This window comes from Palaemon carinicauda, unplaced genomic scaffold (assembly GCF_036898095.1).
Source record: "Palaemon carinicauda isolate YSFRI2023 unplaced genomic scaffold, ASM3689809v2 scaffold88, whole genome shotgun sequence".
Taxonomy (NCBI): Eukaryota; Metazoa; Arthropoda; class Malacostraca; order Decapoda; family Palaemonidae; genus Palaemon; species Palaemon carinicauda.
Genome location: NW_027172181.1, coordinates 71,508 through 89,324, shown reverse-complemented (window position 1 = coordinate 89,324; position 17,817 = coordinate 71,508). Strand labels below are relative to the sequence as shown.

Sequence of the window (17,817 nt, the reverse complement as noted above, 5' to 3'; positions counted from 1 at the left end):
CCATTTTGGGGTCCAAGAAAAGAGCGCCATCATTAAAGAGAGCAACACTGCCAGATGTATCATTATTTTCTGGATCGACTGCAGGTGAAAATAGATCTTCAATTTCACTTTTCATTGAAAATTCAAAAGGTGGTTCAGAATTCATCATCCTCTCCCTATCAAAAGATGACAAACCCCTTAATATTATTTTCAATAGACTTCACAGAGGAAATTAAGACAACTTCCTATTCTCAGACATCATACTTTACAACAAAATCTTCCAACATGACCCTTTCTTTTCCAGTCTTACATCTCTTGCATATACCTTCAGTAGCTTACAAGCTTTAGCAGCAAGAGGTGTATGATTCCTTCCTTTGAGATGAAAAGTCTGGAAGAAAAGAAAACTACAATCAGTTGGAGAAGAGGAAAACTCAATAAAATTAATGGAGTTTTCTAAAAAATAAAAAAAATTCATAAAGTTATGTACTTTTAATTTTTCCTAAACATACAAACCACAGACTTTGATCTGTGTTCTATCTGTTCTTGTTACACATTTCAGGCATCTAAAAATCTCATATCCTCTGTAGATTCTATAATCCACAGCATCTCCAGTGACATTATTGGTTTCATTCTTTAAATAGTTTTCCCCTTGCTCTTCAAAAAGACAAAGACATTTCATCCATTGTCTTATTTACTTTACTGTACTTCCTCTCCAGTCACCATCAAAATTGTCTTGCTAATACTGCTATGCACCTCTGAGCCTTCCTCCAGAATTATGAACAGCAAAGGCTTTATAGTAATCTTGCACAGACAGGAACATTTACCACAAACTCTTCCATATCACTCCCTCTGCCTTTGCTTTGGTTCTACTGTTATGGCAAATTAACATTACTAACATAAGTTTTTTCTTTCTGGTTGCCTTTGTGTTGTCCAATGCCTTCTTAAGACCTACAGATACCCTCCATCCCTGTGAAGATGGATCAGGAATTCTGCTATTTTAGGCTCAGAGGGTCTAGAAGAAGAATGATATTTCATCTCGCACCAGCGTAAAAAAAAGAAAAAAAAAACTGCCCATTTGACTTGATAAACTCGACATGTAGAGCATCACATGGCTTAGGCTAACTAGATGAAAAGCCTTCTTACCTTGAGAACCTCCTGACAGGCTCCAAGCATGAAGAAGTATGTGGAGCCCCTGATGAAGACAATGAAAGTGAAGCTGTTTGAGTAGATCTGGTCTTTCTAGCAATATGAAAGGAGGCTTCACTAGGACCTCAACAAGGTCTGGGAACCAGTCCTTCCGAGGCCAGAAGGGAGCGATGAGGGCCAAGGAAAGACAACTGGTTTCCCTTGCCTTGATAAAATGCCCAGATCAGAAAGAGGGAGGAGGTGTACACCTGAAGACTTCCTCATCTTGTAAGTGGGCATCTGTCCTCATGTACTGGGGATACTCGAAAGAAGGGAAGACGAATTGGTAACCAAAATTAATTCCTATGACATGGAATTAGAATTGAAAAACAATACAAGACTGAAAAATTATTTGAAAAAACAAGCCTCCCACTAATTGGGCACCCCTATATCAATACAAAAACACAAGTACCTGACATTTTTTCTATGACACCCACACACCCAAAAATAAGATATAAAATATAAAAGTCCTATTTCAAAATACAGTTCCATTAGGTTTATAATGTAAATGTCTTAGCAATTAACACCAAGGAAGAGCCTTTTCAGTCAAGGTCAAAATATTCAAACAAAGTTCCCAGCTTGTGACATAAGAAAGTTCCAAGCTTGTGACATATAAAAGCTTCAAGCTTGTGACAGAAGGAGGTTCCAAGCTTGTTGCCGTCTGCTGCCCTGGTGGAGGACATTGCCGTCTGCTGCCCTGGAGGGGGACACTGCCGTCTGCTGCCCTGGAGGGGGACACTGCCGTCTGCTGCCCTGGAGGGGAACACTGCCGTCTGCTGCCCTGGAGGGGGACACTGCCGTCTGCTGCCCTGGAGGGGGAAACTGCCGTCTGCTGCCCTGGAGGAGGACACTGCCATCTGCTGGCCTGGAGGGGGACACTGCCGTTTGCTGGGCTGGAGGGGGACACTGCCATCTGGTGCCCTGGAGGGGTACACTGCCATCTGCTGCCCTGGAGGGGGACACTGCCGTCTGCTGCCCTGGAGGGGGAAACTGCCGTCTGCTGCCCTGGAGGGGGAAACTGCCGTCTGCTGCCCTGGAGGAGGACACTGCCATCTGCTGGCCTGGAGGGGGACACTGCCGTCTGCTGGGCTGGAGGGGGACACTGCCATCTGCCCTGCCATCTGGTGCCCTGGAGGGGTACACTGCCATCTGCTGCCCTGGAGGGGGACACTGCCATCTGCTGCCCTGGAGGGGGACACTGCCGTCTGCTGCCCTGGAGGAGGACACTGCCGTCTGCTGCCCTGGAGGAGGAATTGCCGTCTGCTGCCCTGGAGGGGGACACTGCCGTCTGCTGCCCTGGAGGGGGACACTGCCGTCTGCTGCCCTGGAGGGGGACACTGCCATCTGCTGCCCTGGAGGGGGACACTGCTGTCTGCTGCCCTGGAGGGGGACACTGCCGTCCGCTGCCCTGGAGGGGGACACTGCCGTCTGCTGCCCTGGAGGGGGGCACTGCCATCTGCTGTCCCGAAGGGTACCCTTGATTGTGCCTCTGCCCCTTCTTGTAGACTGGCACTACCTGTACAGGAACTGTTGAGAGCCACTACCACCGGCTAGACTGATGTTTAGCACTGTCGTCTGCTGGCCTGGAGAGTGGAACTAAATGCTGCTGAGGAGAGAGGGGAACTGCCTCAGCTGTAGCTAATGGAGCCATTTCTGGCTTACTGGCTTTGGCCGGGTTACCCAAGAACTGCTCCCCTAGTCCACTGGCTGCAGTCTCTGGCGGACTTAAGGGGTTAGTTGCCGGAACAGGCGAGGAAGCAAAAGGTCCACCTCAAGACGGAGACTCCCAGAAGCCTGGTACAAATAGGAGTAATGGTGAGAACCCTGGTAAATTTCTTTAAGAAATCCTCAGTTCTTAGCATGATTTCCAAGGTCCTTAACCAAACTTCAAGCCAAAAAGTAGCCTGTAGGGGGAGAAGAAGAGTTGGACGAGGCACATCTAAGATCTCAGAATAGCTCCTCTGCTGCAGACAGGAGGTGGGAGAAGCTTGGTGGTAGAGCCGGAACGTTGGGAGGAGGAGAGCTCAGAGAGCTGTAGGATGATCGTAGCCCTAGCACCCTTCACGCCCTGACACCAAGGCAAGGTTGCACTGGTCTCTGAGGGCTTCTAGGTGCAAAAGACACCGGACAGGAGGTGGGAGAAGCTTGGTGGTAGAGCCGGAACATTGGGAGGAGGAGAGCACAGAGAGCTGTAGGATGATCGTAGCCCTAGCACCCTTTACGCCCTGACACCAAGGCAAGGTTGCACTGGTCTCTGAGGGCTTCTAGGTGCAAAAGACACCGAGTCTTTGCTCTCTCGGTTGGTAAACCCATTAAGAACCCTGATATGAGTCAGAACCTGACAGAATGCATGCTCCGACTCTTTCTGCTCTCCTTCCGATGTTGGACTTGGACTTGCAGCGAAGTCTCCTCCTTCCACCTCTGAGAGCTCTTCTCCGGGTGGGTCGCCCACATCCCTCAAGTGACAGGCTGCATCTGTAGGCTTAGAGGTTCTTGAAGAGGACTTTGGAAGTCTTGGAGTCCTTCGGTTCCTTTTGAGGAAGGAGGTAGGGCTCAAGCATCGAAAGCTGCATTGTCATGTCCCTCCTGACTTCCATCGGTGGTGGAGAACTCTCTGTGCGAGGGGAAACTTCCTCCGAAGGTGGAAGAGAGGAAGCCCCTCCCTGGCATTACCCCCTCGGCAGAGTTGAGGTAGGACAGTGTCCCGTGGAAGATGCACGAGCAGACCTTGATAGCCTAACAGGAGTCAGCTTTACCCTAGGGGAAGTAACCACATCTGAGACATTCTTCCTCTTCAGGGGAGAAGAAGCTGTGGTTCCTTACAGTAGGTCTGCTGTAGCTGTAAAATGCTCTGAAGAGCTGGCAGACAGAGCAGGCTTGAAGGCTTGCACCACTGCTCTGACCATAGCCCTGAACCATGGCTGCTGACTGACTGACGCACTGTCAGACAGATCCTCAGAAGGCCCTGAAGGGAAATGGACCGACAGTTCCCTGAGAGGAGTCTCTGCTGTTGATGGATCCACCTTCGAGGAAGGCAGCTTCGGGATCCTGAACCCTTCTGTGAAGACCCCTCCACCTTTCCATGGCGGTAGCGCTGTAATGCGTTTGCAGGGAGGAGAATGATGCGATGGTGAGCTGTCTACTTGATGTTCCTTAAAACCTAGGAGCCTGTAGAACCTGCTCATGGCCATGGCGCAAGTGGGACAGTGAGATATAGCTCATTGGGGAGCGCTGGTGGGCCAGAGAGCGCACAAGAGAGCAAAAGCGTGCAGTAAGACGCTGAGCAGGATGATGCTGGTGCCGTTTCCAGAGAACGCACAGTACGACGCCACACAGAAGGATGCTGGTGTGCAGTTACCGGTAAATTTGCATGAGAGCGTTGGCGCGCAGGTGAAAACTGGCAAGCTGGAGAGCGCCAATGAGCCAGAGGGTGCTGGTGAGCTGAAAAGAGTTTTAGCACAGGAGAGCGCTGTTGCGCAGTGGACCAGTGGCGCTTAGGAGTGGGGTGACGTACAAGAGAGCGCTTTCGTGCGGGAGTGCTTTGGCGATTCTGATACCGAGGCTGCGCATGAGAGCACTGATGTCTCAGGGAGTGCTGTTGCTCAGGGGAGCCCTAATGAGCTTGAGCTGGAGAGCGGAGTTGCACTGCGAGTGCTGACGAGCTGGCAAACACTACTCTTTGGAAGGGCAGGGCTGTGCTGGATATCGTTGGCGATCGGGAGATCACTGGAGCATTGGAGGGGGCTGAGGATGAGAAGGAGTAGGCTAGCGGAAAAGGGAACGTCAATGTGCTGGAAAGCGCTGACTCATTGAAGAGAAACACGTTCTGGAAAGCGTTTTGAGTGCAGGCTGGCGCTGACGAGCTGTTGGAGAGCACAGGTGCATTGCAGGGAGCTGGTAAGCTGGAGAGAGTTGGGGCTCAGCAGAACGCTTAGGTAGAACATCCGAGGATGTACAGGAGATGGGAACAGTGACGGCAGGTTAGGAGGTCGGCTGGTATGTCGAACTGGAACAGGGATGTGCGCTTTGGAAGGGCGAACATCATGGGCGTCAACAGGTGGGGGAAGGGGGGGACAAGTCCCCCCCACTTTTCAAAGTGGGGGGGGGGACATAGTATCATTTGTCCCCCCCACATTTTTAGTATTCACTATGGTGATTATACCAATGTAATATTCAGCTAAGGGATGAAACTAGAAATTATGTCCGTGCGTGTGCAAAAATACTTTAGTTGGTCTAGAAAAATATCAATAATCAACGTTTTCTATCAATAATCAATGTTTTCTTTAAAATGGTTTATTTACATTTTTCCCGCCTATAGCTCACAATTCGATCAGCTGATCTTCGAGTTTCAATAGTACAAACTTACGCCATATGTTTCAGGTAAAAAAAACAAGGTTTTATATCAGTTCATTTATATTTAACGAAATCTGTGGTATTGTGATAGGTTGTACTATTTATATGCCCGGTAATGAATATGTAGGTCGAGGTATAAATACCGTACATGGCTTTAAATACGTGCGTAGGGCCGTAGGCAAACTGCAGAGGGAGCCTGAGTTATTTATCTATTTATTTTTAATTCGAGTTTACAATAGAAGTCAAGCAACAGCAGGTCCTACGACCCTTCAAGGTTACTCGCCCCCCCAAACCACCATGCTCATAGCATTAACCTTTAACTAGACAATTTAATGTCCATAAACGATATATTAAGCCATGCCAAGGGTATATTTTTTCATGCAATTTTCTGTCTATTTGTTGGCTTGTGTGTCTCTGACCAAGCCTAAAGTCCATAAACAAAGTATCAAGCCTCAAGGGACAAGGGTATATTGTTTTTGTCATCTCTCATGTCATTTTTTGTCTCTTTGTTGGTTTGTCTGTTTATGTCTGTCAGACTGTCCAAGCCTTAAGTCCAATAGTCCATAAACGAACGTACGAAGTATAAAGGGTATATTGTTTTTGTCATGTCATTTTTTGTCTATTTGTTGGTTTGTCTGTCTGTCTGTTTACAGATTTGCTTATAAGTCTTATATCTACAACAGAGAATGGATATCAGAAAATACTTCTCAAGGCCGGGCCCTCAACATCACAAACAAAATCCCCAAATGCAGCAAATCCTTCATCCACACAAACAGAAGAACGTCAAGAAACTGAAATTTCCACACCTCCCTTAGATATAGGCCTACAAGAAAAACAGAAAGTTACTTTATCATCAGCCCAAGTTTTATCAAAGGAATTGGTATCTTTGGCAGCAGGAGATACTGATGTTCCCTCATATTCTTGTACAGCAAATAATATACCGGGTCCAGTATTAAACCATAGACATAGCCTAAATCTGGTGAAGGTAGGCCTACCTGTAGTTCAGGAACCACAAAAACAGAAAAACAAGCTAAAACATCAAGCTCTCTGGAAGTGTCACTGAATCCAAGTACAAGTTTAGGAACTTCAGGCCACAAACTTCCAACCCTACCAGAGGTACCACATCAACCACCTGCTAGTTGCATCCCTGTACAAAAACTCATGAATAAGACACTAAGATTTCAAAGTAGTTGGTACAATGAATTCCCATGGTTGCATTTTCATACATGTGTAAGAGCTTCACATCAAAGGCTGTCTGATTTTGCTCGGTGTGCTGAAGATGTATTCCTAAAATCAGGGTTTTCTAACTGGAAAAAAGCGATTCAGAAATTCCGCAGTCATGAAAAAAGTGCAGCACACAAGTTGTCAGTAGAAAATTTAAAATTCCACAAACATCAAGAAGGTATCAGTAGCCAGTTATCATCTCAACTTTTGCATGATCAACACCAGTCACGTGCTGCTCTAATTAAGATAATTACCACACTGAAATACCTAGCAGAGCAAGGCCTTGCCATCCGAGGTCATGAAACCTCAGAGGGTAATTTTGCAAAACTTTTGCAGTTGAGGGCTGAGGATGACAAAAAGCTTAAAGTATGGTTGTCCAACAAAGTTTCATATACTTCTGTTCCAATCCAAAATGAAATATTGAAGACAATGGCCAATGCTGTAGTTAGAGAAATCTGCAATGATGTTAATCAAATGTCAACACAGTTTGGCCTTATTACTGATGGAACCCAAGATATCCAAGGCAATGAACAGGAGGCTGTGTGTGTGCGATATGTCGATGACAAACTCAATGTTCATGAAGAGCTGCTAGGATTGTACCAAGTGTCGGCAACTACAGGAGTGTTTCTTAGTAAAATGCTGCAAGACACGCTTATATCTCTTCAACTACCAATTCAACACCTCCGGGCTCAAACATATGATGGTGCCAGTAACATGTCAGGAAAATATAAAGGCTGTCAGGCAGAGATAAAGAAGGTGCAACCACTAGCTCTGTATGTGCATTGTGGAGCTCATGTTACCCACCTAATTATCAGCAAGGCCATACCAAATTCTCTCTTCATAAAAAATACTTTAGACAACCTTCAAGAGCTAGGCATCCTCTACAGAAGTTCAGGAAAGTTCAAACATATGTACCTTAATATTCACACAGATGATCTCAACACTCCTTCACCAACAAGTTTGAAGCCAATATGTCCTACACGGTGGCTTACACGATATGCTGCAGTGAAAGCCGTATTAGATAATTACCCTGATGTACTGGGTGCCCTCCAGGAGGCAGCAAAGGAGTTAGGGTCAACAACTGCATCCCGAGCAGCAGGTTTGTACAAATGTTTGTCCTCAGGGGAATGTCTACTTGGATTATATGGATCACTTCCTCTTATTCAATGTCTAGAAAACTTCAACAAGAGCCTACAAGGATCAAAAGTGACAGTATCTGGAATGCTAGAAGCTGCAGAGGTTACCATAAAGAGCCTACAGTCACTTCGATGCGAGCACAAATTCAAGAGATTATTTGAAGAAGCAGAACAGAAGCTCCATCTGTGTGACCTAGACGCAATTCCTCTTCCAAGAAAGAAAAAAATATCAAAGAGGTTAGACCAAGGTTTAGGATTTGCCTCTAACTACTGTCATGACTCAGCTGAAGAGTTTTATCGAGTTGAGTTCTTCAGTGTTATTGATGCTGCTGTACTGAACATTAAAGAATACTTCACTTCCACTGATCTCACCGAGTATCAAGATTTATCATCAGTACTGTTGACTGGGACACATAAGCCAGAAATTATCACTAAGTATCCAGAACTCAATGAATCTCTGAATCAGCAACTCGATTTCTTCCACAACCAGTTTAAGGGGTCAACAGTTGAAGATTATAGAAAGATCTTCGCAGATATGGTACCAGAAGTTCGCCGAATGTTTCCTCAGGTAGAAGCATTGTTACTCCTTTTACTTGTCTCCCCAGCAAGTTCCTGCACAGCTGAGAGGTCATTCAGTGCTCTCAGACGATTGAAGACATGGTTACGTAGCAGTATGAGTCAGCAACGCCTTAACCACCTCATGATTTGCCATGTACATCGTGACCGTCTAGCTACCTTAAGTCCACAGGCGATGTCTGAGGAGTTCATCTGAGCAGAAGACAAACGAAGGACCATTTTTGGTAGATTCTGACTAACAGAATTGCTAGGATTGACACAGGTTATTTTTCGTCTTAATACTTTAAATGATATGATAATAATCTTATTTGAATGAAACAACATGAGTCTTGCTTTCATATAATGTGAATTAATCATTTAATAAACCATGCATGTTGATTTAATCAGGCTTTATTAAAGTTTTCAAGTAATATAATAGTGTTTATATCTTCATCATTACAAAGGGTCTAAGGTAATACTTCATGCTCAAAGCTTTAATGTCATCATGTTTGGCCAATGAATTTAAGAAATATTAAAATTATTTTGTATAACTTGACAGACAGATGCAAAATTAAAAGGCTTATAACAAGATTTCAGGCAGGATACAGGTCTTGTATTTTGCTGAAATATGTTGCTCAGGTGCCTTTAAAAGCACCAGCCTCGCCTGTCAATGTCCCCCCCACATTTTAGAAGCCAGTGACGCCCTTGGCGAACATCCACTAATGGCGATCGCAAACGATACATAGAAGAGTCCAGGGCTGAAGTACGAGGACTATCCGCAGAGTCGTCAGGAGAAGGAGAAGGACCAGGAACCGGCGAAGATCGAGGGCCAGAACACCACTGAAGCGGCAACTCCTTTGTGGGCGACGGCTGTGAAGACGAGGCTGAAGAGCCTTTTCAATGATGGTTAAGGGCAACCTTTAAGTCAACCCGGAGGGAGAGCTCTGCGACGTGGGATCAGCAAGCTGACCTTGAGCAGCAGTCCTCCGAAGAGGAGTCTCTATGAGAAAACCCGAGGGGAAGAACCACTCACAGGAGACAGACGATAGACTTAGTTTCCATCTCGAAGGATACACAGAACAGGGGAAACGAAGTCGTCAGCAACAACAGGAGAGTCTAGAGAGTCAGGGGCGTTGACAGCGGCCACAGAAGACACCTCTGACACCACAACATCGACAAGAATTAGTGGATCTACCTCCGAAGTCAACAACGGCTGCAAAATTGCATTGCGGAGGATAAATTGCAGCAAGAAGTCCTTGAAGGGCGGACTCGGGAGCCGCAAGGACGACCACACCTGTAACACAGAACCCATAGACAAGGCTTTACCAGGGGGGAGAGCTGGGGCCACTTCGCTAGGGGAAACAACACCATCTCTTAAGCACAAGGGTTGGCAAAAATTAAAGTCTACACTACTGCTTGACGGTCTCTCAGAAGGGGCCGAACAAGTAGGAGCTTCGGAGGAAAGTCGGGAGGCAGAAGAAGAGATCTTGAGTTTTTTTCCCTTCACACAAAGGAACCTTCGAAAGTGAAATATCCCGCTTTGACTTCTTCTTCCGCCCTCGCCAAAATCTTTCCCACTGGGAGGCAGACACTCATTACACTTATTACCACAATCACACCGTTGACCTCTGCAGGTGGGAGAAAGGGTGTGGCAGTCAGTGCCCATGGCCGACATGAAGGTCCGGCAGGGTTGGCTTTCAAGTCCAGGGCAAGTATGCATGGTCGCACAAGACAACACAAACACACACTATTAAAGACAAAGCACAAACAAATAGCATTAATGGCAGTCCAATATATAACTTGGTGAGGATGAAAAACGGCAACAACCGTTCACCATCCGAACCAAAAGCAAAGTAAGTTAAATCCCCGGTGTTTGAGAGGGAGCGGTAGCAAGCTAAGCCCCTACGCCCACTAACTAGCAGAATGGGTAGTTGAACCTCACTAAATCTTAATGGCTCGTCATTTCATCTTTACTGAAAGTAATACCCCTATTGAATAGGGTAGGTTCGTATTCCAGTTACGGCACATACAAAGAATAATTCAAAACTATCACTCAATGGCAAGTCAAAAAGGTAAGGGAGCAGGAGAGCAGCAATGTCCGTTCTCCACCAAGCCAAAAGCAAAGTAGATGCTCAGCCCATTGTGTGAGTGAACAGGGTAGCCGGCTACCCACAACCTTCCCGCTAACTGGCGGTTTAGGTAATTATCCCTCACTAAAAGTCTTATGGCTCATCTTCCAGCCTCGCCAAAAGTAATATCCCTATAAACAGTAAAGGTATAGACAGAACAAATATTTCTTGAGTTACATAAAAAAAAAAATATTGCTTTTAATCCTTCAATCTTCTACTTTTCATATTTAAACACTGACTACTAACTTGACACGAAATCAAACCCAAATGATTGCACTTAGTACAGTTAACATTAGGGTGAGCTATGAGTCCAAACAAATTGCATTTCCAAAAACAAACCTTGACAGCCTCTGGACATGATTACTGCTCTGTACCACAAATACAATCAATATACTGTAAACTTAATTAATAACATCAGATATTCAATTTTGTAAACTCACATTAATACTGAAACCTGTAGAATTTATTCCTAAACAAATTGGGTTATGGATTTTACCCAAAAGACCCAGCCCTGGGACTTGAAATATTACTCAGCAAAATATCTTTAAATCTTAACTTCATTCTTGTGAAACCTGAATACAGTACTGTACTAAGAATGCTGTAAAATCATTTGATGAGAAACTCTCTCTCCAGAGAGACCAATGCAGATTGAAATGTTTGAGAAGAGCATTTGAGGAAATGAAAGAGAAACCAAATATTTAGATATTTTAATGAAGATTCTCTCAAGGACAATCCAATGAAACTTATACAGCCTAAACTAATCACTAAGACCATAAAATAGATTACATCAAGAAAATCACATAAATCTTAAAAAATAATGATACTTTTCTACCTTATTACTATACTTATATTCAAACCCCCAAAATGAAGCTATCTCCATACCATAGTATTTAGTAAATAATTGCATGGCTTCATATTCCAATACAAGTAGACTGAATTTTGATTCTTCCTTCCTGCTAACATTCATAACTTCACTACAGTACAAGAAGCAGGTAGAATCATCCAGTATTACTTTCAAAAAGAGACAATGTCACCAGCATTCTTTCAGAAGGCTTAATGCTGTATATTATTCTCTAAGCTTTATTGAGGCTGTGACCAAGCCAAACAACTACTGGCCCTGAAACTAAATCAGCAGATATTTACAAGTTCAAACTTAGTACAAATGTTTTTTCGGTTGGCGATGTTTCATTTCCTGGTTTTTATAATGCTTATTAATTCAACATTGTTATCTATCTTAAAATAATTTAATTTTTCTCTTATATAGTTTATTCTTTACATTCCTATTTCTTCACTGCACCAGACTGTCAACTATTTGCTCCCTTTGGCTAGTGGCAATTTGCTTTTGCCCCTTGGCTTCTAATATTAACTTTTAGCTACTTAGCGAAGGGAGAGCAAGATATGGACCAACCACTCTGCTCACACCACCACTTGTAACTGAAAGTCACTGTGCAATTGCGGCAGGACTTCCTGAGGGAAGGTGATGGCGGGATCAGTATGTGTTAACCCTTTTACCCCCGAAGGACGTACTGGTACGTTTCACAAAACTCATCCCTTTACCCCCATGGACGAACCGGTACGTCCTTGCAAAAAAATGTTATTTAAAAATTTTTTTGCATATTTTTGATAATTTTATAAGAAACTTCAGGCATTTTCTAAGAGAATGAGACCAACCTGACCCCTCTATGTCAAAAATTAAGGCTGTTAGAGCAATTTAAAAAAATATATACTGCAAAATGTGCTTGAAAAAAAATAACCCCATGGGGGTTAAGGGTTGGAAATTTACAAATAGCCTGGGGGTAAAAGGGTTAAGAGCTCCAGGATTGTACAAGGATACAACAAAATTACAAATTATTTCCAAATCTATCATTTGTTATGGCACTACATACATGCCCTTACGATATTTACAGTGGAGACTCACCGTTAGGTGGGTGTAAGTTCAAAAAACTAACTGGCTAATGCCTGACCTGGGGTGCTGCTCTGTGCTTCACATGATCTGTTTGGAGGCACCACATCGACTCTGAGAGCTAAAAGCCTGGGTAATCGTGCGAAAGGGTAAGGACTCTCACATCTATAATCTCTGCTGTTTTTTCTCCTTTATTCCAGATCACAATATCAGATTTTATAGCACCTCCTTCTATGACGATTCTTGAGGAAACCTTCAGAGCAAAATGCTTTACCACAGTCCGTGCACATGAATGGTTTTTCTTCCATGTGAGTTCTTAAATGTTTATAGTCTCTGTTTTGAATGATTTATTTTGCCACATTCATGACATTGGAATAGATCTCTCATGTGATTTCTTATGTTTAGTGAGATATTTTTTCGAAGTAAAGAATTTGCTACAGACATTGCACTTGTATGGCTTCTCTCCCGTGTGAATTCTTAAATGTTCAGTGAGAGATTGTCTCCAAGTAAATGCTTTGCTACAGACATTGCATTTGTATGGCTTCTCTCCCGTGTGAATTTTTAAATGTTCAGTGAGAGAACCTTTACAAGTAAATGCTTTGCTACAGACATTGCACTTGTATGGCTTCTCTCCCGTGTGAATTATGTTATTTTTATTAGTAAAATAAATTTTTGAATATACTTACCCGATAATCATGTAGCTGTCAACTCCGTTGCCCGACAGAATTCTATGGAGGGATACGCCAGCTATCACAATACTAGAAGGGGGTGTACTTACCAGCGCCACCTGTGGCCAGGTACTATAGTACTTCTTGTTGACACCTCCTCAATTTTTCCTCGGTCCACTGGTTCTCTATGGGGAGGAAGGGAGGGTCGATTAAATCATGATTATCGGGTAAGTATATTCAAAAATTTATTTTACTAATAAAAATAACATTTTTCAATATTAAACTTACCCGATAATCATGTAGCTGATTCACACCCAGGGGGGTGGGTGAAAACCAGTGTACAAGATTAAAGGATAGCTAAGTATCCCATATTTCATATAACAGTTATCTCAAATAACAATGAAATAATAAGTACCTGGTAAGGAAGTCGAATTGAACCGTTACTCTGCCTCTTTTTTAAGTTCGTCTTCCTTACTGAGCGCAGCGTTCCTCTTGGAGGCTGAATCAACCCAAAGGTGCTAAAGTATATAGGGTTGCAACCCCTACTAAAGGACCTCTACAAAACCTCTAACCCAGGCGCTTCTCAAGAATGAATAGACCACCCGCCAAATCAAAAGGATGCGGAAGGCTTCTTAGCCTACCGTAACAACCATAAAAACAACAATAAAAGCATTCAAGAGAAAGGTTAAAAAAGGTTATGGGATTAAGGGAATGTAGTGGCTGAGCCCTCACCTACTACTGCACTCGCTGCTACGAATGGTCCCAGGGTGTAGCAGTTCTCGTAAAGAGACTGGACATCTTTAAGATAAAATGATGCAAACACTGACTTGCTCCTCCAATAGGTTGCATCCATTATGCTCTGCAGAGAACGGTTTTTATTAAAGGCCATCGAAGTAGCTACGGCTCTTACTTCGTGGGTCCTTACCTTCAGCAATGCAAGGTCTTCCTCCTTTAAGTGAGAATGGGCTTCTCTAATCAGAAGCCTTATATAATACGAAACCCCGTTCTTGGACATGGGCCTCGAAGGTTTCTTGATGGCACACCATAAGGCTTCTGACTGTCCTCGAATAGGTTTAGACCTCTTAAGATAATACTTGAGAGCTCTGACAGGGCAAAGAACTCTCTCTAGTTCGTTACCTACCATGTTGGAGAGGCTAGGTATTTCAAACGATCTAGGCCAAGGACGTGAAGGAAGTTCGTTCTTTGCTAGGAATCCGAGCTGAAAAGAACATGTTGCAGATTCGGTCGTGAAACCAATGTTCTTGCTGAAGGCATGAACCTCACTGACTCTCTTAGCTGTTGCAAGGCAGACGAGAAAAAGAGTCTTGAGGGTAAGGTCCTTGAAGGAAGCTGACTGGAGAGGTTCGAACCTAGGTGACATAAGGAACCTTAAGACTACGTCTAGGTTCCAGCCTGGAGTGGAAAGACGACGCTCTTTAGACGTCTCAAAAGACTTAAGAATGTCTTGAAGGTCCTTGTTGGAAGAAAGGTCCAAACCTCTGTGGCGGAGAACTGAAGCCAACATACTCCTATACCCTTTAATCGTAGGGGCTGAAAGGGATCTCTCATTCCTAAGATGTAGAAGGAAGTCAGCTATTTGGGTCACAGAGGTATTGGTAGAGGATATTGAATTGGCTCTACACCAGCTCCGGAAGACTTCCCACTTAGATTGGTAGACTCTACGAGTGGAAACCCTTCTTGCTCTGGCAATCGCACTGGCTGCCTCCTTCGAAAAGCCTCTAGCTCTAGCGAATCTTTCGACAGTCTGAAGGCAGTCAGCCGAAGAGCGTGGAGGTTTGGGTGCAACCTGTCTACGTGAGGTTGACGTAGAAGGTCCACTCTTAGAGGTAGAGTCCTGGGGATGTCGACTAGCCATTGAAGTACCTCTGTGAACCATTCTCTTGCAGGCCAAAGGGGAGCAACCAGCGTCAGCCGTGTCCCTTCGTGCGAGATGAATTTCTGCAGAACTTTGTTTATTATCTTGAACGGTGGGAATGCGTAAAGGTCGAGATGGGACCAGTTCAGTAGAAAAGCATCCACATGAACTGCTGCAGGGTCTGGAACAGGGGAACAGTACAGCGGAAGTCTCTTGGTTATGGAGGTGGCAAACAGATCTATGGTAGGTTGACCCCACAAGGTCCAAAGTCTGTTGCACACACTCTTGTGGAGGGTCCATTCCGTGGGAATGACCTGATTCCTTCTGCTTAGGCGATCTGCTGAGACGTTCATATTGCCCTGAATGAACCTCGTGACCAGAGTGAGGTTTAGACCTCTTGACCAAATGAGGAGGTCCCTTGCGATCTCGTATAGGCTCCTCGAATGGGTCCCTCCTTGCTTGGAGATGTAAGCCAAGGCTGTGGTGTTGTCTGAGTTCACCTCCACCACTTTGCCTAGCAGGAGGGACTTGAAGTTCAGCAGGGCTAAATGAACTGCTAGTAGCTCCTTGCAGTTGATGTGGAGTAATCCCTGTTCCTCGTTCCACGTTCCCGAGCATTCCCGTCCGTTCAAGGTCGCACCCCAGCCCGAGTCCGATGCATCTGAGAAGAGATGAAGATTGGGGGTCTGAATAGCCAACGATAGGCCCTCCCTGAGAAGGAGATTGTTCTTCCACCACAGGAGAGTGGTCTTCATCTCTTGGGTGATTGGGATAGAGACTGCTTCGAGAGTCGAACCCTTGTCCCAATGAGCTGCAAGATGGAATTGAAGAGGGCGGAGGTGGAGTCTCCCTAGCTCGACGAACAGGGCCAGTGATGAAAGGGTCCCTGTGAGACTCATCCACTGTCTCACCGAGCAACTGCTCCTCTTCAGCATGCTCATGATGCACTCTAGGGCTTGGCTTATCCTGGGGGCCGATGGAAAAGCCCGAAAATCCTGACTCCGAATCTCCATTCCCAGGTACACAATGGATTGGGAGGGAATGAGCTGAGACTTTTCTATGTTGACTAACAGACCCAGTTCTCTGATTAAGTCCAAAGTCCAGTTGAGATTCTCCAGACAGCGACGACTCGTGGAGGCTCTCAACAGCCAGTCGTCTAAGTAGAGGGAGGCTCTGATGTCCGATAAGTGTAGGAATTTTGCTATATTCCTCATCAGATGAGTGAACACCATAGGAGCTGTGCTTAGGCCAAAACACAGGGCTTGGAATTGGTAGACAACCTTTCCAAAAACGAATCTCAGGAAAGGTTGGGAGTCTGGATGAATAGGAACGTGAAAGTAGGCATCTTTCAAGTCCAACGAGACCATCCAGTCCTCCTGCCTGACCGCTGCTAGGACCGACTTCGTCGTCTCCATCGTGAACGTCTGCTTGGTGACATACGCGTTGAGCGCGCTGACGTCCAGCACCGGTCTCCAACCTCCTGTCTTCTTGGCCACAAGAAAGAGACGGTTGTAGAAGCCCGGGGATTGATGGTCCCGGACTATAACCACTGCCTTCTTCTGCACAAGTAGCGACACCTCCTGGTGCAATGCTAGCCTCTTGTCCTCTTCTTTGTAGTTGGGAGAGAGGTTGATGGGAGATGTGGTCAGAGGTGGTTTGAGGCAGAATGGAATCCTGTAACCGTCCCTCAGCCAACTGACAGACTGGGCGTCTGCACCTCTCTTCTCCCAGGCTTGCCAGAAGATCTTGAGTCTGGCTCCTACTGCTGTCTGGAGATGCGGAGAGTCAGTTTTTTCCTTTAGATGTCTTAGAGCCTTTCCTAGACTTGCTCCTGGAAGAGTCTGGACGGGAGCTTCCTCGGCTGGGGGCTCTACCACGAAAGGGCGGTATGAACCTCGTAGCAGGGGTATCAGCCACTGGGGAGCGATAAGTCCTGGGGACTGAGGTAGCAACCTTAGACTTACGAGCCGATGAGGCTACAAGATCGTGTGTGTCCTTTTGTATCAGGGCAGCAGACAAGTCCTTAACCAGCTCTTCGGGGAAGAGGAACTTCGAGAGCGGAGCAAAAAGGAGTTGCGACCTTTGACAAGGTGTAATGCTGGAGGAAAGGAAGGTACACAGCTGTTCCCTTTTCTTCAGAACCCCTGATACAAACATCGACGCAAGCTCACCAGATCCATCCCTAATGGCCTTATCCATGCAGGACATTAATAGCATGGCAGAATCCTTGTCCGCAGGGGAGGTCTTCTTGCTGAGGGCCCCCAGGCACCAGTCTAGAAAGTTGAACATCTCAAATGCTCTAAATACTCCCTTCAGTAAGTGATCAAGGTCTGAGAAGGTCCAGCAAACCTTAGAGCGCCTCATTGCAGTTCTCCGAGGCGAGTCTACCAGACTTGAGAAGTCAGCCTGGGCAGAGGCAGGTACTCCCAAGCCTGGTGCTTCTCCTGTGGCATACCAAACGCTCGCTTTCGAAGTGAGCTTAGTCGGAGGGAACATGAAAGAAGTTTTGCCAAGGTGTTGCTTAGTCGCAGCCACTCCCCTAAGATCCTTAATGCTCTCTTAGAGGACCTTGCTAGGACTAGCTTAGTATAGGTGGACTTAGCTTGCTGTATGCCCAGCGAAAACTCAGATGGCGGAGAGCGGGGAATAGCAGAGACAAAGTGGTCTGGGTAAACCTCCCTAAGCAGAGCCAAGACCTTACGAAAGTCAATAGACTGTGGAGAAGGCTTGGATTCATCCACGTCTGACGAGGGATCCAGGTGTGCCGCCTCATCATCAGAAGCCTCATCACCAGAGTGTAGCGAAGAGA

At 45.4% G+C, this 17,817-nt stretch overlaps 2 protein-coding genes across 2 annotated transcripts in view; one reads left to right on the top strand and one right to left on the bottom strand.

The window, feature by feature from the left end:
• Positions 1–17,817, bottom strand: part of LOC137637607 (zinc finger protein 721-like) — a 313,366-nt gene that overhangs the window by 247,900 nt on the left and 47,649 nt on the right.
• On the top strand, positions 6,679–8,649 carry LOC137637601 (zinc finger MYM-type protein 1-like). Its single transcript, XM_068369749.1, has one exon. It carries the CDS (start codon positions 6,679–6,681, stop codon positions 8,647–8,649), a length of 1,971 nt encoding a protein of 656 aa, XP_068225850.1.